Source organism: Mesoplodon densirostris, chromosome 3 (genome assembly GCF_025265405.1).
Source record: "Mesoplodon densirostris isolate mMesDen1 chromosome 3, mMesDen1 primary haplotype, whole genome shotgun sequence".
Classification (NCBI taxonomy): Eukaryota; Metazoa; Chordata; class Mammalia; order Artiodactyla; family Ziphiidae; genus Mesoplodon; species Mesoplodon densirostris.
The window spans coordinates 143,731,540-143,758,641 of record NC_082663.1 but is presented as its reverse complement, the minus strand read 5'-3'; the positions used below and the strand labels follow the sequence as shown (position 1 = coordinate 143,758,641).

Sequence of the window (27,102 nt, the reverse complement as noted above, 5' to 3'; positions counted from 1 at the left end):
GCTCTTTAAACTGTATATTGGCACAACGCCGTCTGAAAAACTCATCCAATCAAAATGCACTATGAAATTCATTTGTTCATCCATGACGTGGTCTGTGTGTTCATACACCAATGACTATCTCCCAACCCACCACCACCACCCCCACTCCCCGCCCGGGAACCGAAACCCATTGGTTTTTTTGGCACTGGTTACAAATCAACCTAAAAAACGCTGAACACGCCTCCCCAACTGCCCCTGCCCGCCTGCTCCCCCTCCATCTTCAACATCTGCATCTAGAATCCGGTTGGTCTTACTTCTTTCTGAAGTCTAAATGCCTTACATTAACTGTGAACGCATCTTCTCGCATCAGCATTGCATGTCACGCCCTGGGCTTTCGAAGCTTGGATTGCCTGATGCAACCCTCTATCCCCACCCCCCATGTCTGTCCATCTCTCCAGACCCTCCCGACCCGCCCCCGCCCTCCTTGTTCCTGCAGCCTCTCTTCCTCTGGTTGGTATTGGGTTCTGAATTAGGGTTTTCCGCTTGGGTTGGCTTGTGTCTTCTGCAGAGAAAAGGGTGGGTTTGCCCCATGCAACACCTCCAACGGGACGGGTTGGCTGGCTGAGTCTCCCACCCCATTCCTGTACTCAGAGCCATCAGGCACTCTCTCACACCACTCCCGTCCCTGGCTAACTCCATGGATCCCGGGGCCCCAGGAAAGCTCCAACAGTCCTCAACCCATTCCAAGCCCACGAGCTCTTCGGGCTTGACCAGCAGTGATGTAAATCTCCAAGTCTGATGGAGGAGGTCTGAGGGCCTTGCAGTGTGCAGGCAAAGACGCTCACATGAGGGGGACTCAGAATGGCCAGAACCGGTGCTGGCTGAACGGCCAGGACTCAGGTCTGGCTGCTTCCAGATGGACCGGCCAGCTGACGCCCTCTCCTGGAGCCCTGATCTGCATGTACTCCTGTTCCCCTCCCCCTACCCGGACACGGTCACTAAACACATGTGCTCTCTCCTCTATCCTGTTCAGTCTCTGAGTCTCGTTGCCTCTTTCTCTCTGTCATTGTCTCTCCCTTTCTCTTTTTTTGCTGTTGCAATCTCCCTCTCTTGATCCTCCCCCACCCCCGACACACACACACACACACACATGCACACACTATCCCTCCCTTCTGTTATATCCGTCCTCCCTGCAGACCCACACCCACACCCTGGATGCACCGTGTCCATCTCTCCCTTGCCTCACTTATTCAGCTCTGCACACTTGCACACTCCTTACTCTGTTAAATCCCACCTGCCTCTGCCCTTCCCCCACCATCCTCTGAGCCCCTTTGAAGGACCCGCAATGGCATCTTTGCACCGGGATCCCTGCCCTGCTAGCCATACACAGACACTCATCCACCAAACACTTAATGAGCCCCAATTCGGTGCCACAGATGGAGGGTTGGGCAGAAGGGGACACCATCACTGCCCCCACCCCCTATGTCACCTACACAGGTGGGGGGAGGCAGGCATTGGGGAAATAACCCCTGAGACCCACTTGAAATTGTAACTGTGTTGCAAGCTGAAGGATGAGCAGCGTTAACAACGTGGAGAGGGGGAGAAAAGGGCATTTGAGGCCCAGGATAGCATGTGCAAAAGTCCTGTGGCAGGTCGGAGCACACAGGGGTCAGGGTCTGCAAGTGACAGGGTGTGGCTGGAGCAAAGAGCAGAGGAACGCTGACCCAGAGAAAGTGAAGAGGGCAGAAGGGGACAGGACCTTGGGGCCTTGTTGTGGGAGCCTGGGAGGATTTGGAGCAGGGGAGGCGTGATCGGAAGTGCGGTTAGACCAGACCCTGCAGCTGCAGAGCAGGGAGTGGGCAGGCAGTGGGCTGGGCTGGAAGTGAGCACCAGGAATCCCAAGGAGAGATGACAGCAGAGGAAGCAGGAGCAATGGGAGGACTGGCCATCTGAGCAGGGATCTCTCCAGGACCTGGAGAAGGGTTGGGTCTGGGCTCGGGGGAGAGAGGTGCCTGGAGGACTTGAGTCTGCCTTGAACTGGGAGATGGAAGTTAGGGAATGCCAGGAGAGGGCCAGGTTAGGGGAATAGCACAAGTGTGGGCACAGTGGGCTTGAAGTGCCCTGAAGGGCACCCCAGAAGAAGTCAGGTAGGCAGTGGGTTAGTGGGTCTGGAGTGCAGAGGCAAAATCTGGGCTGGAGGTGGGGTCTGCGGGTGCAGGACTTCTCTGGAGCCCTCAGGAGGGTGGTCCCCATGTCCTTCTGAGTACTCGCACCCCCCCGAACACAGCAAGCCTTCCAGGGCCCACATCACTCCCCTTCAGCCTAGAACCAGGAAGCACTGGGCAGGGTTGGAAGAGAGGACAGCTATTCCTTCCTGGCTGTGGACAAAAAGATGGAAGCTAGGAAGAAGAAAGTCTGAAGTTCTGGGAGCACTTGAAGGACTCTATGCAAACCCAGGAAGAGATGGAGGGGTGGATGAGGGCAGACTGGAACCTTCCCCTGCCCTGTCACCTGGACCTCTTTCATTCCCACCCCTACTTCCCCGTGTGTCTCCTGTCTCCCTGGCCCCAAGAAGGTCAGCATGCTCTCTGCACGCGTCTCCCTGAAAAACCCCCTTCTTTCTCCTCATGGTAGCAGTCCCTACCGCCCCGCTGTGCCCCGAGACCCCAGAGGCTGCTTCCAGGGCCCGCCTGACTTTGCATGAGTCCACATGTTATGCCCTGCCCCGTGAAGGGATGGCTTGTACTCTGGGGATGGACGGGAGGGGACTGGGGACACCTGGGCCATCGGCCCTGTCCCCAGATGGAGCTGGGTGGCCAAGCAGGGCTGGGAGTCAGGTCAACAGGGCACGGAGAGTGACTGTCACCCAAGCTGAGTTTGGGGGTTGATTCGAGGCACTTGAGAGATTCTCACAGTGGTTAGGCCCAAATGTGGTCAGGGTAGGATCCCTACACCCCTCCCCCATCCTAGAGGCCTAAGGGTCAACTGATGTGTCCCAGAGAGCTCCCTAGACTTTTCCAGAAATCCCAGAGGCCTCTTGCCAACCTCAGAAATTCCTTGAAACCCCTCTCTCTGTCTCTCAGCTCCCAGGCCAGAGCTAGCTCGATCCAGTGGCTGGGAAGCCCTCAGGAACCACCACATAGGATGCCCATATAATTCACTGTCCAAACTCTCGAGACCGAAAGCGGTGCTGTGACTGTTGGGGCAACCTGTATGATCACCCCTGTGCCATTTGCAGGGTAAGAGCTAGGCCAGTTTAAACGTTGCTACATGGCCTGTATCTAGCACTCCTCCAAGTCCCCTTAAGGCCCCTTTGCCTCCAACCCACTGATCAGTGGTGGTATCCATGCCTACCTGAAGCAGGAGTCTCAAACTCAAATGCCTCTGGGGACCAAGCAGATGCCGTAAGCCAGGAAACCAGTTCCATTTCTAGTATGTGGGAACCTTAGCAAACTGGAGGAAACATGGCCTGCTTCACGGCGAGCAGGCACATCTGAGCCTCAAGTAACTGCTACCAGTGGAAGCAGCCTCAGGGTTGCCTGAAAGCCAGATTTGGGGGCAAAATCTGACTTCTAAACACTAGGAGCTATTTTTAATTTCTAAAGGAAAACTGCTCAGGCCCAACAAAGTAGTTTCATTGGCCAGATCTGGTCCCACCAGAGGCCCCAGCAGACAAGCCCCTGGACAGTCACGTAAGACCCACCAGCTCCATAGCTATCTCCCCGCCCCTACCCCGACCTGGGGTTCTTCTGGTTCGGGAGGGAGGAGGTAGAGGCAGTGACTAGACAGGGGGCCTTTGAGCAGAGGCGGGGTCCACCCAGGGAGGTCCTGGGGGCAGGGACAGCCCCACCTCCCGGCCCCCAGCACCGGCCCCTCGGTGGGCCTGGGCTGATGGCGAGCTCACCCACCCACGGGCGCTGCGTACTTCCTGCTTCCTGCAGGCCTGGTCCCGTGCTACTCCACCCAGCTCCAGAAGCTGAGAAGCCATCCCTGAGAGGGGGGAAAGGGCCCCAAATGCATCTTCTCCGACTCAGCGGGCAGCGAGGACTCGCCCTGCAGCCGAACAGCCCCAGCTCCCTCCCGTCCTCCCCATTCCCGCTCGCCAAGGGGGTAAGAAAAGATGCTCTTCCGCTTCTCCAATTGGCTTGAGCCACTGCTCCTCTTGGCCGTGGGGTGAGGTCAGGGCGGGCAGGAGAGGGTGGGCAGCTCAGCAGGGCAGGGCAGGGTGCCCGGTGAGTCCCATGACAGATGCATTTCTGGCCCAGAGCGTAACATGCCCTCGGAACCCACACATGTCCACCAGGCCTGAGCGTGCTGGCTGCCCCCACCCCGCCCTGGTGTTTGTGCATCGTACACGTGTGATGGATTCGGCAACTTGACCCGCTTGTGTCCTATTGTCTCAGTGCATTTGGTTGTTGGGAGAAACAAAAACCATCTCGATATTTTTCCTGATTGGATGATTCGGATATATTTTCTTTTCCTTGTTCTTTTGTTATTTCTTCCACGATGACCCACCCACATTCCTTTCTCTTCCTTCTTTTTTCTTTCCTTTCCCCATTGAGGGTGGGGATGGCAGGGAGGGTTTATGCCTTTGAGTTGATGCCTTTTCCTCCCTCTCACCCTTTCTCCTCCCCACACCCCACTTCGTTTTTTCGAATTTTTTCCTCCACACCATTGCATTAATAGTGCTTTCTCTCCTCTCACTCTTTATTTGGGGTCTGGCTTGCTTTTTCCTATTGGTTGGCTTCATGTAGGGGCCTCTGTGAGTGGTGACAGCTCTGAGCCCCTGGGGGTGGGTGGATGGTCACCCCTCTTTCTCCATCTCCCCAGAATAACTTCATCAACCTGAGTTTCCTGCGCCTCTTCCGAGCGGCCCGGCTCATCAAACTCCTCCGTCAGGGTTACACCATCCGAATTCTTCTCTGGACCTTTGTACAGTCCTTCAAGGTGAGCCCCTGCCCCTGCCTCTAGCCCAGGGCTGAGAAGAAATACCAGGATTCCCCCCACCCCAACCTGCTCTGGCTGAATCTAGAAATCGGGGAAATGCCTCTATGATACACCTTGCTGAGAATGTGTTCTATGCAGGAGTCTTGTCTAACTTCCTGCCCTGGTGTGTCTTGAGAGCTCCAAGGGGAATCTCCCAGAGTCACCAAAGAGGCCCACCAACCCTGGCACCACTCTGGCACAGCATGCAGCCACCCCATGGGGGTGGAGCACTGGGACAAATGAAGGAAACAGTGTGGATAAGGGGCCCCCAGCACTATTAATTGCCTTCCTTCCCACCAGGCCTTGCCCTATGTCTGTCTGCTGATTGCCATGCTTTTCTTCATCTACGCCATCATTGGGATGCAGGTGAGTGCCAGCCCCCCTAATGTTCCCAGAGCACTCCCAAGGAGGGCCACCGCCCTTAGGTGGGGGTGGGTTAAGGGAGCCCAGTTCAGAGAGGCAGCCCTGAAGGTTGAGTGGAGTTTTCCCCGGAGCCACTAGGGGGCGTGGCCACCCCTAGTGATCACCATCTAATTCCCCAGGTGTTTGGCAACATTGGCATCGACGTAGAGGACGAGGACAGTGATGAGGATGAATTCCAAATCACTGAGCACAATAACTTCCGGACCTTCTTCCAGGCCCTCATGCTTCTCTTCCGGTGAGAGGGGGGCACAGTTTCATCCTTCTCTTCTGGTTGGGGGGGGGGGGTGCGTGCCCTCAACCTTCTGTTCCACTGAGGTTTGGAGTGGGCGTGGGGGGCCAAGGGACCCTGGCAGGGCAGGAGCTGAAGGCCCTGGGACGTAAACATGAAGGCATCTTCAGGCATTATCTCACTGAATCCTCCTGAGCATCCTATCGAGGGATTCTTGGCAACCACACCTGACAGATGAGGAAAAAGGCTTATAGACTCTGAATAGACTCTGAGGCTTGATTCTTAATCCTGGCTACACTTAGGGTTCCTTCATTCATTCATCAGAGGTTTATTGAGCACCTATTGTGTGCCAGGCACTGCTGTAAATACTGGGAACAAAGCAGAGACAACATTCTCTGCCCTCTGGGTGCTTATATTCCCATGGGGGAGGCAGACAATCAATAGTCAAATTATAGCAGATACTAGAAGGAGATAAAATTCAAGATTAAGAGAGACATGGAGGCACAAAAGAACAAATAATGTGTGATTCCACTTACCTGAGGTACCCAAAATGGGCAAATTCTTAGGGGGAAAAACTAGAATCAATATTGTCAGGGGCTGGGAGAGGGGAATAGGGGGAGTTATTGTTTAGTGGGGTACAATTTTTCAGTTTGGGATGATAAAAAGGTTCTGGAGGTGGATAGTGGTGATGGTTGCATGGCACTTTAAATGTGCTTATTGCTATTGAATTATACACTTAAATGCTTAAAATTATTACATTTATGTATATTTTTGTCACACTAAATTTTTTTCTCAAGTAACAACTGAAAAAAAAAAAAAAAGGAAGGCTGACAGGTCACGCCTCCCTTGAGGAGGGTGATATTTGAGAGAAATAGTTGAGAGAGGGAGCCATGTGGATATCTGGGGAAGGGCAGTCCAGGTAGAGGGTACAGCAAGTGCAAAGGCCCTGAGGCAGGAGCATAGCTCTCATGTTGGAGGACAGCAAGGAGACCAGTGTGCCTGGAGCAGAGTAGCCTGAGAAAGAAATAAGAAATGACAATCACCTGGAGAGAGGGAAGCTTTTGAAACATACCTATGTCTCCAGGCCACATCCCAAACCAGTTAAGTCCAAGTCTGTGGGAATGGGGCACTGGCATCAGCATTTTTAAAAAACATTCTCCTTGGGCTTTAATGCACAGCAGCCAAGGATGAGAATCCCCCTCTCTGAGCTCCAAGAGGAAAAAAGTGATTTACCTGGGACTTGAACCAACACCAGTCCAGCTCCAGAGCTTAAGTGTTTAACCTCAATGGTCTGCCTCCCTTGGGGGGCGGTGCTGGTGTCCAGAGCTGGGTACCCAGGTCCCTGATGCCCCCTCTCTGTCCTCAGGAGTGCCACTGGAGAGGCTTGGCACAACATCATGCTTTCCTGCCTCAGCGGTAAACCCTGTGATAAGAACTCTGGCATCCTGACTCATGAGTGCGGCAATGAATTTGCCTATTTTTACTTCGTTTCCTTCATATTCCTCTGCTCATTTCTGGTGAGTCTGTGGACATGTGTGGGTGGGCTCCCTAGACCTGGCTCCCTCTCAGGGGTGTGGATGCTATAGAATGTGGCTGTGTTGCACACTTTCTCCCTCCAAGCCTTCTCTGGGCCAGCCCAGGATTAGGTTAACCAGGGTTCCTCACCCTTGGCACTGTTGACATCGGGATCTGCGTCATTCTCTGATGGAGGTTGTTCTGTGCATGCTAGGATGTTTGACAGCATCCCTGACCTTGATCCACTAGATGCCAGTAGCACATGCACCACAACTCCCAGTTGTGACAACCAAAAATGTCTCCAGCCATTATCAAGTGTCCTCTGGGGGAGGGAGCAGAATCTCCCCCATTTGAGACCCACTGGGTATGCTGAGGGAAAAACTAATAGAGCTCAGAGCTGGCCCCAGGACCCATCTAGTTGAGCTGTGGGAGACTCCCATCTGCCCTCTGAAAGGTGGGTGCCTTCCTCTGTACGATCAGGAGGCAGGAAAAAGTCAGCCACATAAACATTCTCTGGGAGCTGTGGGGCTTTGCAAAAAACTGAATGGGTTTTCACTAGTAAAAGACAAGTTTGCCAAGAGGAGGACTCTCCTAGGACCAGAGAATATAAAGCACTGCAAGACTGAAACCAGGAGGCATGAAAATATATATCAGGAACCTCCATCCTGCTCTCTCTTTCTCTCTCACTCTCTCTGGGGCCTCATCTCGGCAAATCTTTTTTGTTCTCCACTCTTCCTGGAGCAGTTTGAGCACAGTCAGAAGAACTGAAACTATCTAGGTATTTCAAGCAGAGGGGATTTAATATAGGGACTGGCTACACAGGCTTGAAAGAGCAAACAGAGAACACTGAAGTCACCAGGGATTAACAACTGCAGGAAGGCCAGGGATGGGGTATTAAAAGGAAAAGAAGGGGGCTTCCCTGGTGGCGCAGTGGTTGAGAGTCTGCCTGCCGATGCAGGGGACAGGGGTTCATGCCCCGGTCTGGGAAGATCCCACATGCCGCGGAGCGACTGGGCCCGTGAGCCATGGCCGCTGAGCCTGCGTGTCTGGAGCCTGTGCTCCGCAACAGGAGAGGCCACAGCAGTGAGAGGCCCGCGTACCACAAAAAAAAAAAAAAAAAAAGGAAAAGAAGGTGTTACCAACCAACCCAGCTGCCCCTGGCACCCCTGAGGGGTGCTGGCACCCTAGCTGTCTGCTGCCCCTGGACAACTGAAGACAGTTTCCTGTGGCTGCTGTCACAAAGAACCACCAACTTGGTGGCTTAAAACAACAAAAATTTATCCTCTCACAGTTCTGGAGCCTAGAAGTCTGACCACAGTGTTGGCAGGGTCATGATCCCTCCAGAGCCTCTAGGATAGGATCCTTCCTGGCCTCTTCCAGCTTCTGGTGGCCACAGGTGGTGTTCCTTGGTTTGTGGCAACATCACTCCAATCACTGCCTCTGTCATCACATGGTCTTCTCCGTGTGTGTCTGTGTCCAGATTCCCCTCTTATGGGGACAGCAGTCATATTGAATTTAGCTGACCTTAATCCAGTATGATCTCATCTTAACTTGATGACGTGCACAAAGACCCTTTTTTCAAATAAGGTCACATTCACAGGGACAGGGGGCCAGGATTTGAGCATGTCTTTTTGGGGCACACGTTCAACCCACAACACAGACCCACGTGGGAAGCAGAAGGAAGCTCCTCTCCTCCTTCTCTCTCCTCCCCAGGCTGGCCCCCTAACCGTGGCTCCTACTGGCAGGATGTAAGCTGCCCAGGGAGTGTAGAAGATGTTATTTTCAGAACTCAACCCAAGGACCAGCGTCTGTCAGCAAAAGCCCAACACATCCACCCTCTTCAGACCAGCGGTTGGTCTCACACTGAGAGACTTGCAGCCTAAGTCTCACAGCAACACACCCTCTAAGTCCAATGTCAACAGCCATTGACCTAGACGGTCCCTTGCCCAGTTCCAAATTCCCAGAAGAGAGTCTGAATGGGCCATCCTAGCTCCTGGTCAAGTGACCACCCTTGTCTTAGTAGCTTCGGGTGCATATGGAGACACAGTCTTATACTACTTCCCATCTGGGAAGGGCAGGCACCCTAGAAGACATCTACAACACTTGATCATCAGCCCTTCATAGGCAGGAATTTTTGTTTAGTTCACTGCTGCATTCCCAGCACCTAGGACAGTGACTGGCCCACAGCAGGTGCTCAATCAATATCCTGAAATGATGAATTAAAAATAGAGTCACTAGGGCTTCCCTGGTGGCACAGTGGTTGAGAGTCCGCCTGCCGATGCAGGGGACACGGGTTCGTGCCCCGGTCTGGGAAGATCCCACATGCCGGGGAGCGGCTGGGCCCATGAGCCATGGCCACTGAGCCTGCACGTCCAGAGCCTGTGCTCCGCAACGGGAGAGGCCACAACAGTGAGAGGCCCGCGTACCTCAAAAAAAAAAAAAAAAAAAAAAGAGCCACTAGCAGACATAGAGAATGGACTTGAGGAAACGGCGGGGAGGGGAAGCTGGGGCGCAGTGAGAGTGGCACGGACATATGTACACGACCAAATGTAAGATAGACAGCTAGTGGGAAGCAGCTGCATAGCCAGGGAGATCAGCTCGGTGCTTTGTGACCACCTAGAAGGGTGGGATAGGGAGGGTGGGAGGGAAGCTCAAGAGAGAGGGGATATGGGGATATATGTATACATATGGCTGATTCACTTTGTTGTACAACAGAAACTAGCACAGCACTGTGAAGCAATTATACTCCAATAACGATGTATATAAAAAAAATAGAGTCATGAAAGTTAGGGACACCTAGAATTTCAGGTCATTTATTAAGCACCTACTATGCTTACATCTACACATTTGCTTAATACCTACTATGTGCCAGGCCTTATACTATGCACTGGGGATATAAGGAGAGAACATATTTCTTTCAGTTTGCAGGGGTGTCGGGCAGACAAGTCAGGAGATTGTAGCAATACAATCTGATATGTGCTTTGATAGGGGAGACTCAGACTGAAGGAAGGAAGATTTCAAAGAGTGGCCCTCAGGGACTGTGGGCAGGGCTTAGACCATGTATTGATCAAATAGGTTGCAAGTAACAGAAATTCAACCAAAACTGACAAGTGAAATATGCAGTTCACTAACTTATATAACTGAAAAGTCCAAATGAGGCTGGATCCAGGCAATAGCAGACCCTGTCCTCTTTGCTGTTCTCCTTCACACTGGCTTTATTCTCAAACTTTCTCCCTATAAAGGGAAGATGACTGCCAGAGTGCCAGCAAAAATCCCAAGGAAGGCTCTCATTGGCCACCTTGAGTAATGTGCCCCTCCCTAACCAATCACAAGGTCATGTGACCACCACCTGTGAAGCCAGCCACACCCAACAACAGCATCTAAGTATAAGGGCAGGGGTTTCCCCAGATGCTATTATCCAAAGGGAGAAAAATGATGTCCACTGAGGGAGCAACATTTACTAAGGCCTGGAGGCAAGACTGATGCAAGCACCCCATGTGCTAAAGGCTAGAAGAGCACATAACAAGGTGCTACAAGATGTAGACAAATGCAGGAAAATTCATCCATCCATCCATCGAAGAAATATTTGCTGAGTGCTTACTTTATGCTGGGGATGGAAACATGACAGAGTTCTGGCCCATGGAGTATTCACTTTGGTCTTGTTGGGGGTCAGGTGTGGGAGGATTTGGGGTCATGGTGGTCCCCTTGGTGTTGGCCTCTATTTAACATAGCCTCTCTACCTCTCTCTCTGATTGTCTCTGTCCATCACTGTTGGTCTTTATCTCTTTGTATCTTTCTCTGTCTCCATCTTTATCTCTGTCTCTGTCTCTTTCTCCCCCATCTCCATTCCTCCTTCTCTCTGTCTCTGGGCTCCTTCTGTGGGCATGTGTCTTTCCTCTATCTCCCCCATCTCTTTCTCTGACTACCTTTTCCCATTTTTATCTCCCTCCCTCTCTCCCTCTGGGCCTCTATGTATATGTGTTTGGATGTGTCTCCCTCTCCCCCACCACGTCTTGGCCCCTGGGGTCCCCACAGATGCTGAACCTTTTTGTTGCTGTCATCATGGACAACTTTGAGTACCTCACCCGAGATTCCTCCATCCTGGGTCCCCACCACCTGGATGAGTACGTGCGTGTCTGGGCCGAGTACGACCCCGCAGCGTGGTAAGCAGTCACCCCAAATCCTCCAGCCACATCACCCACCTTTCTCTGGCACTGGAGCACAGTCTAGGTCAGGATCCAGACCTTGGGGTGTTGGCTCCCTGGAGAGCTAGCAGGGATTTCAGGAGGATCAGTCTAGAAAAAAGAGATGAGAATCAGCACCCTCACGCATCCTGGATTAAATGATTTGGGTACCACTGCTGCCCAAACCCCAGGTTTTCTGGGAGACGAAGGAGGGGATCCACCATGAGTTCACCTCCTATGAGTCTCTTCTGCCCCCGCCACTGTGAGGCTTCCAGATGGTGAGGACAAGTTATCCAGGCCCCAGGAAGGAAGCCAGAGGCCTCTCAGCCTCATTTCTCCTGGCAGTATGGGGAGAAGGGCTGGTTTAGTACCCTTGGCAGACAGAATTGGCTGCAAGATCAGAGTGGCAGAACCCAGCTCCCATTGGGATCCTAGGACCCTGGAGCAGGTGGTCACACAAGGCCAGGGGAGAGGACACAGAACCTTAGTGGTCCTTGCATCTTCGTGGTCACAAAGGGAGTGAGCTCTCCCATCTCCGTAGGCACAAGAGTACCCCCTCCTGGTTGACAGGTGATGGTTTCCAAGGGTGGTCTCCACCCTGCTCAAGTGTATTGAGTGCCTGCTCAACACCAAGCCCTTGCAGGATGCTCAGAGGTGCCATCCTGATGCTCAGAGCCCCCCAACCACAAACTGAGGATTCTAGTTCAGGCTGAGCTTGGGGCCTGAGAAAGCACTAAATGGGGGCCCTCAGCAGCCTGAACACTAGAGGGGAGCCTCATGAAGAAGGTGGGGTGGAGTCGATCCTTGCCATTCTTTCAGCCCCGGACAACCCTCCATGAGACCAAGAGGCTGGGGTGAGCTGCGGGGCTGGGGCTTGACTTTCAGCTGGTTCCTAACTCTTCCTCTTTTGATTTTAGGTCACAGCAGTTGGATGCTGTCCCCCTGTCCTCTATTCCACGAGCCCCCCCAGCCCCCAGTGTAGCCCATGCAGATTGTGGAAGAGGGAGACACAGAGAGCCCTGGGGGAGGTTCCCCCAGCCCAGAGCTCCCAACCCACTCCAAATGAAACCCTCTGCCCCAGGGTCTGTGAGTGTCTGGGAACATCTCAGGGACCTTCACTCATCCCACATCTCCCCTACTCTAAGCCAGGGGGTCCCCAGCCCCTGGCATCATGACCTCACTGTGTGCACGGGGAGCCAGTGTGAACGCAGCTTAACCCCGTGCCTCCACTAATCCCCTCTCTTCTCCTTTCAGCGGTCGGATTCATTATAAGGATATGTACAGTTTATTGCGCGTAATATCTCCCCCTCTCGGCTTAGGCAAGAAATGTCCTCATAGGGTTGCTTGCAAGGTTTGATTTCCACTAAAACCTGCTAGCATCCATGGAATGAGTGTGGCTTGGGGTTCTTCAATATATATATTTCATATATATATATATATAATCTAAAAAACAGAGCCATCTCTCTCTTTTGCACTAAACTAGAAAACTTAGCCAACAGAATGCAGTCACATAGACTTGATGAAGCATGGAACATATATCTCTCCGTTCCCTTCAGCCATTTCTGCTTGCTCTTAGCTGAAGCTGCCCATCCCGGGGTCTCAACGGCACCCCAAATCAGACACATCCGGGGGATTGTAACTTTGCATTGACCCCCCCCACCATCTCCTCCACTCTCCCCTCCTCCACCCTTCACCTCCCAAAGCCCCCAGCCCTCTTTCCACTGCCCTGGCCCCTCTTCCCCATCTAGGCCCCCTCAGAGACCAGCATCAGCCAAACCAGAGAACTTGACCCAGTTTTTTAAATGACATTGAACCAAAGCATTGCTTCCAAGTGAGAAGCCCCCACTTCCATCCACATTCCACCAGAACCATAGCTCAGAGTCAAAAGTGAATCTGACTTTTCTCTTTTCTCTCTCTCTCTCCCTGCTCGTAAGCAGTGAAATAATCTTTTTTTAATTACCTCTTCCATTTTTTTCCTCCTCTTTTCCATTTATTTGAAATACCTATTTTATTGTTCTCTGCATCTTTCTCTCTCTATTTTTTCGGCTCGTGTGATTTTTTTGTTTTGGTTTTTTGGTTGTTTTTTGGTTGTTATTTTTTTCCTTCCTTTTCTTCCCCTCCCTCCACCCACCCTTCCTTTGGTTCTCCGTTCCCACCCCCGTTTTTTGTTTTCGGTGCTGCCAGGGGCCGCATGCCTTACCCGGACATGTATCAGATGCTGAGACACATGTCTCCGCCCCTGGGTCTGGGGAAGAAGTGTCCGGCCAGAGTGGCTTACAAGGTAGTCTAACCCTTGCCGACCACCAATGTCCAGGCACTGGGGATTTTTCAGTGCTGACCAGGAACAACCAGCCGAGTCTCTTTTTCCAGCGTTACTGTTCTTTTTTTTCTTTTTCTTTTTTCCTTTTTTTCCCCTTTCCTCTTTGAGTAAATGGATCATGACCATCCCTTGATTCTAAGCAGTATATTGTGTCCGTCCTTTCTGATCAGTGTGTCTTGGTGTTTTGAGACTCTATTATGGCCGACACGCCGGGGGGAGGGTGAGGGGAGCCCCCAGGTCCCCTCGCACCTGGTCCTCCAGGAACCAAATTGGACACAAACACCCTTTGGGAGGTGGGGGTCGCCAATGAGCCCAGAGCGGCCCCCATGCCCAGACCTGGGCAGGTGCCTTGCAGGGAGGGGCTTGGACCCCATCTTTTGTATCTTGAACCCCAAGGTCTCACGGTCCCCCACACACACCTGAAGCTGATCTCTGACCTAGGGCCTTGGGGGATCCAAGACTTCCCAGGGAGCACCCAGAGCCTCTCCTCCCCTGCCTCCCCCCTGGAGTTGCTTCCCCAGTCTTCCTGTCCCTAAGCCACCCACCTCCCTCCAAGACACCCCAACATGCCTCTCCATTGTTCCAGAGTGGGCAGGCGGGCCGCAGCTGGACCCCTGGACCGTGGCACCCTGACGCAGGCCATGCACGCTGCCTTGGCGGGGGCCTGGGGCGGGCAGGCACCATGGCCGACCGGGGGGGTGGTGCATGCTGGCTGAAGGAGCCGCCAGGCGGCTGGGCCGGGCCACCCCTCTAGACCCCGTCCCGGAATCTCCCTTGGCACCCAAGGACAGATGCTCTGTTCCCCCTAACTCATCCACTAGAAGTTCAGAGATGACCTTTACAGTCAGCCCCTCCTCCCCCCAAAAAATGGTCCCATCATTCCATTCACCCATCCACCTTGGCCCACTCTGTCTACGAGAGTCCTCCCTCCCCTCTGTCCATCCCATTTCTTCCTGCCTCGTGTAACCACCTCCCCACAACCTCATTCCTCCTCCTCTTCCCTCCATGAACTCCTCCTTCCCAGGCGAGACCAGGAGATGGCCCCACCAGCCTTACCATGTACCTGTCGCTTCTCTGATTTTCTTTTGTCCTTCTCTTGGTCTCTCCTCGGCTGAGTGTGGGTGTGTGTGTGAGCGTGTGCAAGAGAGAGGGAGAGAGTGCCCTTCCCTTCCCGGTCTCTGTGCAGGGCCGCCACGGGTCCATAAGGCACCTTTGTGCAAATTTGAAATGAACATCCTTTGCACAGAACACTTTGTCTGTGGGAAAACAATTGGAATCCACCAATGTGGGGAGAGCAAGACACTTTTCCACTATCAGCTGAGAAGTTGTCATTTAAATACACAAATCCATGATTTCTAAGATGGGGAGCCCTTTGTGCAGTGCACAGCCTGCCCAGCTGTGCACAGTGGCCCAGTGTGTATGTGTTTCTCTGTCTACCATCTCCCTCCCCACCCTGCCTCAACCCATCTCTTGTGTTCAGCTCTGAGTTGGCCATCCCCTTCGCCATCTCCAACTCTGTGTTTCCTGCTGACCTGTGTCTGAATCCTCTGGTGAACGTCAATCTCCATCTCCATGCCACCTCAGCCTGGGCTGGTGCACACTAACCCAGCATCCTCTCCCACGCCACCAAGCATGGGGGACAGAGCCCCTGCCTGGGATACAGGGAATCTTTTCTTCCCTGGGCCATGGGAACACCTCCCTCACCCCTTCCCCCTGCCATTGCACAGAGAGCCAATATCCGGAAATGCCCCTGAGATACACTTTCCACGGAGCTATGAATGAGTCTCGAGATCCCGTCTGCACGCGCCCCTGTCCGCTGTTCTCTGTGTCACGGCCTCGCTGCATGTGCTGTGCGAGGGGCCCGCCCCATCAGCGGGGGGAGCCGCCTGCCTGCCGCTTCTCGGGGAATGGTGTGGTCTGTGCCCATCTGGTCTGGTCTGGGCCGAGCCGGGGGTTGGGGGTGGAGAGCCAGCGGCCCCCCCAGCGGCTGTGGCAATGGACCCCTCTGCCTGGCTGCTGCATGTCTGCTGCGATCTGGCTTGTGCTCTTCTTCTTTGGGGTCAGAATGGAACGGAGCTGTCCAGAAGAACTCTGGGGCAGGGCAAGGATGTGGGCCAACCCTGGAAATGCCAGCCCTAGGGTCCAGCAGGCGGGCGAGGAACGGGCAGGGGCTCCGCAGCATAGGAGAGCCCCCAGTGCCCTCCCTGAGGGAGCCACCGAGGGCAATCAGGAAATGGAACACCGGGACAGGTAACCTGAGGGTGGGGGGCACCCTAGCCGCTGCCTTCAGAGTTCTTCCTGGGGCTCCCTGGGTAGGGTGGGTCTGACTCATGGGATCGGGGAGGGGTGCCTGGGAATGACTGCCCTTGCCTTCGGTTTTCTGTAGAGGCTCCTGCGGATGGATCTGCCTGTTGCCGATGACAACACCGTCCACTTCAATTCTACCCTCATGGCTCTGATCCGCACAGCCCTGGATATCAAGATCGCCAAGGGTAAGGGCAGGAACAGGAGCAGAGAGGTGGGGCAGGGTGGATGGAGCCAGGGCCTCGGAGGGCTCACCCATTCACCTGCTCAGCAAATACTGAGAGCTTCCCTCCTGTGTGCCGGCCACTGCTCTAAGCCTGGAGGATGCAGGTTACGCTTCCAGCTGGGGGAGGCCTCCCCAACGAGGTTGTGAAGGAGTCACGTGGACACCTGGGGGGAAAATGCTCCAGACAGAGGGACCAATGGGTGCAGAGCCCCTCCCCCCACCTGGGGCTGTGCTGAACTGACTTGCACTCTGCTCATGGGGGCACCAAGCAGCCTCGAGAGCAGGGAAGGCACCTACTCCCTCTAACCACAGTGGGGAGAAGGTAGGGAGAAGTGGAGAGAAGCTAGGAGGAGGCCTGATATAACTCATGTGAACACAGGATGGCGGTTCGGAAGGAGGGGATATGGAATATTCAGATTCTGGATATTTCCTGGGAGTCAAGAGGACCAGATGCTGATGCATGGAATGTGGGGTGTGAGGGAAAGAGGCAACAAGGCCACCCCCAAGGGTTGGGGCCCCGGTGCGTGAAGGATGGAGCTGCCGTGCCCTGAGACAGAAGAGATGGCAGGGGCAGGTTTGGGGCAAAGGGAGGGCAGGGGGTTGGTGTTGGAGGTGACACATGAAGATGGTGGCTAGGCAGGGGGCTCTCCAACTTACACTTCTGGTGGAGGCCCCCCGAGAAGGTTCTGAAGGAAGTGAGGGGATGAGTTTTCCTGGCTGGGTTGAAGATGTAGTCAGGAGGCGTCAGATGCTGGCAGATTTTAAGCCAGGAGACTGGACGAGCTCTCCAAGGGGACGAGTGGATCGACAGACTCCCGAAGACTGAGCTTGGGGCCACCCCAGCATTAAAGGTGGCCAGGGAGGTGGGTGGAGACCAAGGCAACTCAGGCTCCTAAAAGGCGTCTCCAGTGTGCCAGGTGCTGCCCAGCAGCCAAGGAAGATGAGGATCAAGAGTGACTGGCGGACCTTGTGCCAGGTCACCACTGGTCACTTTGACCAGGGCAGCTCTGGTGGAGGGGTCATGGCCCTCCTGCCTGGAGTGGGTTTCTGAGGCCCGGCGGTGGACTGGATGTGACCTGGCAGCTGATGGGACAGCAGGGCAGAGAGAGCAGCACACGGCTCACGAGCGAGAAGGAGGTTGGGAGCACAGCTGGTGGAGGGCTGTGTCCATCGTCCAGCAGAGCGTTGGGAATCGGGGGCTGAAGAGAGAGGCCAGGACTCCACCCAGCTGAAGCCCCGGGGAGGTTATGAGGAAGGAAGACTGCACTTTAGGGACACATGTTCTTTCCAGGGCCCTGGGGAGAAGAGGGGGAGTGGGGACATTCAGGGAAGGAGACCAGCAGCTTCCAGTGGGACAGTGCCCAGTGAAGGGGCGGGGCACATTGAGGACAGACATTATTAGAGCCAGGAAACATGCAGATGAAGGTAGAGAGAGCAAGAGCTGCCCCCAAATGGAGTGAGAAAGAATCAGGAGTGAGGCCGAGACTCAGGGGACAGCATAAGTGCCACTTGTCTGGCACACAGTGTAAGTTTCTTTCTCGTGCAACAAGTCAGAGGCAAGTGGTCCAGACTTGCCAAGCATCTAGGTGCACATGACCAGTGGGGGCCCAGGTTCTGTCTGTGTTGTGACACTGCCTGCTCCAGACTGTTTGCTCATCAGCATGGTTGAAGCTGGTGGAGGTTCCAACCCAGGGAGGTGAGGAAGCAGAAGTGTGGGCAGCAGCTTTCTTGTAATCACGTGGGAAAGTGGACTCACCTTGCCCACCTACCTTCCCTGTCCTCAACTGTAAACCTTGGCAGAAGACTTCACCCTCTCTGAGCCTCAGCGCGTGTATTAGCTAGCTATGCCATGTAACAAATGACCACAAATTTAACAGATTAAAACACACCTATTTATTAGCTCACAGTTATGTAGGTCGGAAGTCCAGGTGGACTCAACTGGGCTCTCCGTTCAGGATCTCACAATGCCAAAATCAAGGTGGCAAGGCCACCTTCTCTAGAGCTTCTGTAGAAGCTCCGAGGAAAAATTTACTCCAAAGCTCATTTAGATGTTAGCAGAATTCAGTTCCTTGTGGCTGTAGGTCCCTGTTTCATTTCTGGCTTTTAGCCAGAGGTTGCACTTAGCTCCCAGGGATGCATCTAATTCTTTATGTGCTTCAAATCGCTCTCACTTTTTCTGCTGCCAAGAAAATGGTCTGCTTTTAGAGGGATCACCTGATTAGGTCAGACCCACCCAGATCAGCTTACAGTCAGCTGACTTGGGACTTTAATTACATTTGCAGAGTCCTTTCATAGCAGTCCCTAGACTAACATTTGACTTAATTTTTTTTTTTTTTTTTGGCTGCGTTGGGTTTTCGTTGCTGCCTGTGGTCTTTCTCTAGTTGTGGCGAGTGAGGGCTACTCTTCATTGCAGCATGTGGGCTTCTCATTGTGGCAGCTTCTCCTGTTGCGCAGCATGGGCTCTAGGCACACGGGCTTCAGTAGTTGCAGCACGCAGGCTCAGTAGTTGCAGCATGTGGGCTCAGTAGTTTCAGCACGCAGGTTCTAGGGCATGCAAGCTTCGGTAGTCGTAGCACGCAGGCTCAGTAGTTGTGGCTTAGTTGCTCCATGGCATGTGGGATCTTCCTGGACCAGGGATTGAACCAGTGTCCCCTGCATTGGCAGGCGGATTCTTAACCACTGCACCACCAGGGAAGTCCCAAGCATTTGACTGAATAACCAGAATTTTGCTGGGAAAGAAGGAGCAATTTTAGATTTCTGCCTGCCACAGTTCTGTAAAATGGGTCTAACAGTGCACCTACTCTTGAATTTGAATTTGCTTCTAAACACACTGAGTTCCTTTCCAGCAGGCAGGGGGTAACATGGGGGAGTAGATTAACCTCAGTGATTCTTCAGATTCTTCAAAAATTGTGAGGCCCATCTTAGCTGGGAGAGAAAGAAGGCAGGTCTCTCTGCTTATCTCTCTGTGTCCCTTCTGTGTCTGTCCTTCCTCTTCTCTGTCTGTCTCTCCTTCCCACTCACCCCTCTGTTCTCTCCTCCCAGAAGACTCTCATTCTTGTCTGGGGAGAAATCCTCTGTCTTCATGTTCTTTTTCTTCTAGACCTGTGTCTGGATCCCTGAAACCTCCCCCAAGGGGCTTGGGTTGTGTCCCTTCATCCCCCACTGCCCTCCTGTTCCCCACCCCAACCAGAAGGTGATGAGGGCAGAGCCAGCCACCTGCCTGAATGAATGTAAACCCAGTTAACACATCAAAATCCAAAATCCCCAGCCTCATTGACATATATACACTGCTATATTAAAAATTGAGGGCTTCCCTGGTGGCGCAGTGGTTGAGAGTCTGCCTGCCGACGCAGGGGACACAGGTTCGTGCCCCGGTCTGGGAGGATCCCACATGCCGCGGAGCGGTTGGGCCTGTGAGCCATGGCCACGGAGCCTGTGCATCTGGAGCCTGTGCTCCGCAACGGGAGAGGCCACAACAGTGAGAGGTCCAGGTACCGCAAAAAAAAACAAAAAAAATTTGATAACCAACAATATAGCACAGGGAACTCCGCTAAACATTCTGTAATAACCTAAATGGGAAAAGAACTTGAAAAAGAATAGATACATGTATACATATAACTGAATCACTTTGCTGTACATCTGAAACTAACACAACATTGTTAATCAGCTACTCCAGGGAATTCTCTGTTGGTCCAGTGGTTAAGACTTGGCGCTCTCACTGCCAGGGCCCCGGGGTTTGATCCCTGGTTGGGGAACTAAGATCCCACAAGCCACTCGGCGCAGACAAAAAAAAAAAATACCACAATATAAAATAAAAGTTTTTTTAAAAATCCCCAGCCTCAAGCTAACATTCTGGCTTCTGCTGAGACCCTGCAGGGAGAGCTTTATAAACACTGTGCCGCCTGCGTGCTAACAGCTGTGGACAGCAGTGGAGGGTTGTGTGGAGAAGAGACGAGGCCTCAGCCAGCCAGTAGCAGAATCTCCACAGCTGTCCAGCGTTCCCTGAGTCCGGGCCAGCCTGGACTCTCCTTCAGAACTCCACGTGGCTGACCAGCCAAAAGGCCACTGTCTCGTCCTTTAATACCCTCAAAGACCAGGCTCTGTCTGGAGGTGGGTTCTGCAATGGCCTGGAAGGTTCTGGGGTGGCCTGGTGGGAGCTGAAAGGCTTTGACCTGCCTGCATTATCAGCTCATTGAATGAGAACATCCACTGGGCACCTGCTGTGTGCCTGGCCCTGTCCTTGGCACGTGGGATGTGGCAGTGAACGACAGACGAACCTCTGGCCCTTGTGGGGCTGTGGGGAAAGAGGCAACAAATAAACAGGCAACGATAAATAAGTAGATCTGTAACGTGTTCAAAAGCGAGAAATGTTATGGAAAAAGCAGGGTCAGAGGTTGTGGATCCAGGTCAGGGGTTAAACCCTAAGTCAGGGGTTCTCAGCCAGGCGTTAATTCTGCCCCCAGAGGACATTGGCAATGTCCGGAGACAGTTTGGGTTGTCGCAACTGGGAGAGGGCTGGTGCTCACGGTATCTGGTGTGTAGGGGCCAGGGATGCTGCTTGAATGTCTCAGAGTGCACAGAAGAGAACGTTCACCAGAGGTGTGCAGAGGGATGTGGGAGAGGGGAGGACCCTTCGGGCGATAAACTCTGGGACACAACTGGTTTGTGGGGGACTGATGCCTGAATACCAGGGAGCCCTCTGTCCCTGGGACCCCCGGTGTTAACAATTCTGTACCTGGAGGAGGAGTAAACCTGAGATGCGGCCTTGAGCAGATCTCCTGACCCCAGGGGAGGGCCACCTTGAAATCCCCTAAGGATTTTCCCTTTACTTAAATGTGAACGACAATCCTGAATGCAAGATTTCCCAGTGAATTAAAGCAGAAAGAGTCTAAGGTGGTTCTCAACTGGAGGCAGTTTTATCCACCAGGGGACACCTGGGAATGTCTGGGGACAGGCTTTGTTGTCAGGACTGGGGTGAGTGAGTGCTACTCAACATCCTGCAATGCACAGGACGACCCCACAACCAAGAATGACGGAGCCTCAAGTGTCAACAGTGCTGACAGGGTGAGAAACCTTGACCTTACCTAATTCACATGCCAAGAGCAGGTATCTTAATCAGCTCTGGCCACCATAACAAACTATCAGAGGCTGAGTGCATAAACAACAGAAATGTATTTCCTCACAGGTTTGGTTTCTCCTGAGGCCTCTCTCCTCAGCTTGCAGATGGCCGCCTTCTTGCTGTGTCCTCACATGGCCTTCCCTTTGTGCATGTGCATCCCTGGTGTCTATCTCTCTCTTCTTATAAGGACACCAGTCCTATTGAATTAGGGACCACCCTCATGACCTCATGTAACTTTAGTTACTTCCTTAAAGACCCCATCTCCAAATGCCGTTACACTGGGGGTTAGGGCTTCAACATGAATTTGGGGGGGGGGGCACAATTCAGTCCCTAACAATAGGTATCTTCCTTTTCTCCACTAGAAACAGGAAATATATAAGCTGTCAGGAGAAAGTGGCTTTTCACAAGAATGTCATGTTCTCTTCTTTCCCTTCCCATGTCTCTGAGGAGGAGCCACAGAGACCCCAGGCACCTCACTTAGCTACAGTGGACAAGAGACTTAGCTATTAATTCCAACTGCTTCCCTAGAGGAAAAAAAAAAAACTGTCATAGGTTGGTGTCAAGTATGTTGAGAACCCAGCTACACAGATGATTTTCCCAAGGATCTCCCACAGCCTCCCAACCTGTGTTCAGGTCCGCCAATCATCCCTACACCCATGCAGGTCGGCTCCAGTCCCTTGTATCATTAGACCCTGCAACCACCAGCAGCGAAAAGAGAGACAAGACCGTGGACTGTGCCCCCTAGTGGTGATGTGGTGAACAACAGCATGAGATGATAAAGAGCAGAGAAATAAAGCAGGAAAAAGGCATCGAAGGAGGGGCAGCTGTTTTAGGTTGGGAGGCAGCTAGAAGACTTTTTTTTTTTTTTTTTTTTTTTGCGATACGCGGGCCTCTCACTGTTGTGGCCTCTCCCGTTGCGGAGCACAGGCTCCGGACGCTCAGGCCCAGCGGCCATGGCTCACGGGCCCAGCCTCTCCGCAGCATGTGGGATCTTCCCAGACCGGGGCATGAACCCGTGTCCCCTGCATCGGCAGGCGGACCCTCAACCACTGCGCCACCAGGGAAGCCCTAGAAGACCTCTTTGATAAAGGGTTTGGGCAGAGACCTGAAGGAGGTGAGGGAGGGAACCACATAGATATTTGTAGAAAGAACCATCCTGGCAGAGGAAACAACCCATGCAAAGACCCTGAGTGAGGCAGGACGGTGCTTGGCGTGTTTGCTGAGCAATGAGGAGGTTGGTGTGGCTGGAGCAGAGTGAGCAAGGGGGAAAGTAGAGGAGATGAGGGCGGATCGTGCAGGGCCTTGTGGACTTGGGGGATCACCCTGGGTGAGGTGAGAGCCTTGAAGGGCTCTGAGCAGAGGAGGCAGGTGACTGATGCAAGTGTTCCTGGGCGCCCTCTGGTGGCTGTGGGAGGACGAGGCGGACCCGGGCAGAGGCCACTGCACTCAGGTGTTCACGGGCGCCCTCTGGTGGCTGTGGGAGGAGCAAGGCGACCTGGCAGAAGCGATTACACTGGTCCAGGCAGTTCAGCTCCCCACCGCCTCCGTATCCTCACTCTGGAACAGGATCTAGCTTGACTTGCAAAAAGGCCCTTCTGAAGGATTTTTCTCAAAATAAAGGCATCCATCTCCAGAGTCACACGGGGGAAGATGAGTGAAAGCTCCATGGAGTGCCTGGCAGATGTCTGTGCTTTGACCCACATCTGCTGAGAAGGAGAAGCTGGGCAGGGGCTCCAGAGGGAGCTCCGGGCTGGGCCCTGGAAATAGAGGAGTGGGAGAAGGAGGGACAAAGAGGGCAGATGCTAGGCGACAAGAGGTGGACAGGGAATGGAGGCAAAGGGGGATGTTGAGGCTGTCTGGGCGGTCCAGCTACTCAGCCACAGGCCCCCGTGGATGGTTGTTAAACACTGCAATAGTTCTCTACTGGCTGGCAGCCGGCTCCTGCCCTTCTCCTAGATCTCCTCCCGTAATCCAGCAACCACAGGGTTAATATTTGGTACAGCAGAGAGCCTTCAGGCCCTTGCTCTAGTTCTATCATCAATGTCTCTCTCCTACCAGCTGGTAAATGTTTAGAATAGCCCCTGTTTGGGGCTGTGAAACAGGAGTAGAAGCAGGGGCCAAGCTGGTGTATCAGTTAGGATGGATGAGAATGTGCTACTGTAACAAACAGCCCCAAGGTCCTGAACCAACAAAGGTTCACTTCCCACTTCCATTATGTGGGAACTTGCGGGGTCAGCAGGGGTTTCTGTTCATCAGTCACTTAGGGACCAGGCCTGAGGGGGCAGCCACTGTCCCCAACATTACCAGCCGCTGTGACAGAGGGAATGAGAACTCAGGAAGGTCCTGCACTGGCCATTTAATGCCCAAAGTGGGACCTCACCCTGCCCACACCTCATTGGCAAGAACTCGTCCCATGGCCCTGGTCAACCCCAGGGGCCAGGAAGGGCCACGCTCCCGTGCACTCGGGCAGGAGGGACCAGGAATTGCTGCCAAAGAACCTTAATGACCACCATGGCTGGAGTGAGGGATCAGGGCTTGGCTCTGTCCAAGGTCAACATTCACAGGAGGGGATACTCGGTTGAGGGAGAACGTCCTCTATCAGGACTGCTCCCTGAGGCTTACCCCAGGCTCCCTACAGCAGACACCATCCTAATGCTGTACATTAACTACTTTGATCTTCAAACAACTCAGTGAGGCAGGTAGTATTGCTGTCATCCCCATTTTGAAGATGGGGAAACTGAGGCACAGCACGGTAGACTAACACCCAGGTCACGCAGCTGGTAAGTGGGAACCAGGCTGGCCCCTCAGGAGGCTGGACTGTCCCCCACATGGTCTTTCGAAGGCCCTGGCCCTGCTGAGGACTAGACTCCTCTGGGTCAGGCCCATAGGGCACTGGTGACCCACTGGGAACCAGGACCCCAGAGCCTGGGTCAACAGGAGCCGCTGGCTTTGCGGCTGCCCCAGAGGCCGGCTGATGCCTCTCTGTGCCCACCCACAGGCGGAGCCGACAAACAACAGATGGACGCTGAGCTGCGGAAGGAGATGATGGCCATCTGGCCCAACCTGTCCCAGAAGACGCTGGACCTGCTGGTCACCCCTCACAAGTGTAAGAGCCAGGCCCGGCCTGGCCTCGGGCTCTGTCCCACCAGGATGGAGGGGGAGGGAAAGAGTAGGTCCAGGGACAGCAGGGCTGGTGCACACAGGGGCCCCCACCCACAGTGAGCTCACCCTGTGCCCCCAGCCACGGACCTGACGGTGGGGAAGATCTATGCAGCCATGATGATCATGGAGTACTACCGGCAGAGCAAGGCCAAGAAGCTGCAGGCCATGCGCGAGGAGCAGGTATGGCCCCAGCCCTGATGGCCCTGCCCTGCTACGTCCATCGCTCTGGGGACATCCAGGCTGGGAGACAGTGGCTTCCTTGTCACCATGAGGACCCACCAGAACAGTGGGATGAGGCCGGGCTCCAAGGCAGGTCACTGACAAGTAGGACAGTGCCAGGGAGACGTAGCCTGGATTAACCCATCTTCTCCATCAACACTTATTGGGCACCTACTGTGTGCCGGGCATGGTTCTCAGCTCCGGGGGTGCATCTGTGAGCAAAGCAGACCAGAATCCCTGTGGAGCAGACTTTCTAGTTGGGGGGATGCCAACAATGACAGATGATTAAATTACACAGCATTGCAGAAAATGCTAAGTGCCACGGGAAGATTCGGGGGCAGGGGAGGGAATGTGATTTGAAAGGGGTAGTCAGGGGAGGCCTCGCTGAGGAAGTGACATCTGAGGAAAGACTTGAAGGAAGAGGAGAGGGAGCCAAGCAGATACCTAGGGGGAGAGTGTTTCAGGCAGAGGGCACAGCCAGTGCAAAGGCCCTGAGGCAGAACCATGAGTTTGAGTTCAGAGAACAGCAAGGAAGTCGATATGGTGGAACAGAGTGTGCAAGAGGCAGTGGGAGGAGACAAGGGTGGGGAGGTGACAGGACAGATTATGCAGGGCCTAGTGGGCCTTTGACTTTTGCTCAGAGTGATGTGGGAGCCATGGGGGCTCCTCAGTAGAGGAGGGAAGTGACTGCATGCAGGTGTTCACAGGTGCCCTCTAGTGGCCATGGGGGGTAAGGGCTGGAGCTGGGAGACCTGAGAGGGGGCAACTGCACTGGTCCAGGCCGGAACTGATGAGGCCGGACCAGGATGTGGGCTGTGGAGTGGTAAGAAGTGATCCAGTTATGGATGGATTTGGAAGGAAGAGTCTTGAGGACTAGCTGATGGATCAGACTTGAGTGTGTGTGTGCGCTTTGGGGTGGGGGGGCATGTCAAGAATGACTCCTGGGATTACACCCCAGGGGTGGGCTAAGCATACCCTCCATAGCCTTGCCACTGCAGCCTTGACCAGAGCCTGAGCCTGGGGCGCCCTCCTCCACCTGTCCCCTGTCCCCGCCTACCCTGTGTGCACACACTGCTCTCTGCTTCCCCAGAACCGGACACCTCTCATGTTCCAGCGCATGGAGCCCCCATCTCCAACGCAGGAGGGGGGACCCGGCCAGAATGCCCTCCCCTCCACCCAGCTGGACCCAGGAGGAGGCCTGTGAGTGTACCTCTGGCCACGAGGCAGGGGAACGGGGGTGCCGGTCGGGTGTGAAAGCCCCCGGAGTGCCCACCACCACCCTGGTCTCTGTGCCCCACACAGGATGGCTCACGAAAGCGGCATGAAGGAAAGCCCATCCTGGGTGACCCAGCGGGCCCAGGAGATGTTCCAGAAGACGGGCACATGGAGCCCGGAGCGAGGACCCCCCACGGACATGCCCAATAGCCAGCCCAACTCTCAGGTGCCTCCATACCCCCCCACGCCCCCATGGCTCCCAGGCCCGGGCAGGACAAGAAGGAGGGGTCTGGGCCCCTCACCTGCAGCTCCGCACACACCGGGCCACCCCCGGGGTCCACGTGTCAGGCCCTGGGGCTCACCCGGCCTCGCCATCTGCCCCGCAGTCTGTGGAGATGCGAGAGATGGGCAGAGACGGCTACTCGGACAGTGAGCACTACCTCCCCATGGAGGGCCAGGCCCGGGCCACCTCCATGCCCCGCCTCCCCGCCGAGAACCAGGTGAGGGCTTTCACCCACCACGCTGGGGGGCTGCACTTGGCCTCTGGAGGCTCTGCTTCCCCACGGAGCCCAGGGATCCAGGGCTGGGCGGGCCTCCTGCACCCTCAGCAGCAGTGTGCAGGTCCCACTGCCCCTACAGGCCACACCTGGAGCCCCTGGAGGCCCTGGTCCTCTTAGCTCCTCCTTGACAGAGGGCTGAAAGGGGGCGAGGTTCCCCTGGGTCAGGGTACCGTGGCCACCACCAAGTGGCTTGTCTCTGCCCCGTTTGGGGGTGCTCGAGGCAGCAGGATGTGGAGGTTGCAGAGGGGGTGTGGGAGGTGTGTCCGGCCCAGGTGAGAGCTGTAATCAAGAATATACGCGGGGGCCTCCCTGGTGGCGCAGTGGTTAAGAGTCCGCCTGCCGATGCAGGGGATACGGGTTCGTGCCCCGATCTGGGAGGATCCCATATGCCGCGGAGCGGCTGGGCCCGTGAGCCATGGCCGCTGAGCCTGCGCGTCCGGAGCCTGCGTATCCGGAGCCTGTGCTCCGCAACGGGAGAGGCCACGACAGTGAGAGGCCCGCATACCGCAAAAAAAAAAGAATCTACGCTCATGCACACACATACACACGCGCACACGGGCTCGCACATACATGGATGTGTGTGCTCACATACATGCATGCTCTGGGGAACTTGGAAGGTCCTAGGACCTGGTAGCGGAGTCTGGGGTGGGCCTGGGGGCAG

The 27,102-nt window shown here is 54.4% G+C and overlaps 1 protein-coding gene across 3 annotated transcripts in view; it reads left to right on the top strand.

Annotated features, from left to right (window-relative positions):
- The window catches only part of CACNA1A (calcium voltage-gated channel subunit alpha1 A), a 238,334-nt gene that overhangs the window by 207,055 nt on the left and 4,177 nt on the right, over positions 1-27,102 (top strand). Inside the window, exons 32-44 of one of the 3 annotated variants that reach the window (XM_060092236.1) lie at positions 277-282; positions 4,810-4,926; positions 5,266-5,331; positions 5,508-5,623; positions 6,984-7,134; positions 11,168-11,295; positions 13,501-13,597; positions 16,023-16,128; positions 24,284-24,391; positions 24,527-24,627; positions 25,757-25,866; positions 25,969-26,107; positions 26,268-26,381. In XM_060092236.1, the coding sequence (XP_059948219.1) occupies positions 277-282; positions 4,810-4,926; positions 5,266-5,331; positions 5,508-5,623; positions 6,984-7,134; positions 11,168-11,295; positions 13,501-13,597; positions 16,023-16,128; positions 24,284-24,391; positions 24,527-24,627; positions 25,757-25,866; positions 25,969-26,107; positions 26,268-26,381 (1,359 nt within the window). Of the gene's footprint in view, positions 1-276; positions 283-4,809; positions 4,927-5,265; positions 5,332-5,507; positions 5,624-6,983; positions 7,135-11,167; positions 11,296-12,570; positions 12,668-13,500; positions 13,598-16,022; positions 16,129-24,283; positions 24,392-24,526; positions 24,628-25,756; positions 25,867-25,968; positions 26,108-26,267; positions 26,382-27,102 lie in introns of all 3 variants that reach the window. The other 2 variants (XM_060092233.1, XM_060092235.1) reach the window with 2 other exon arrangements.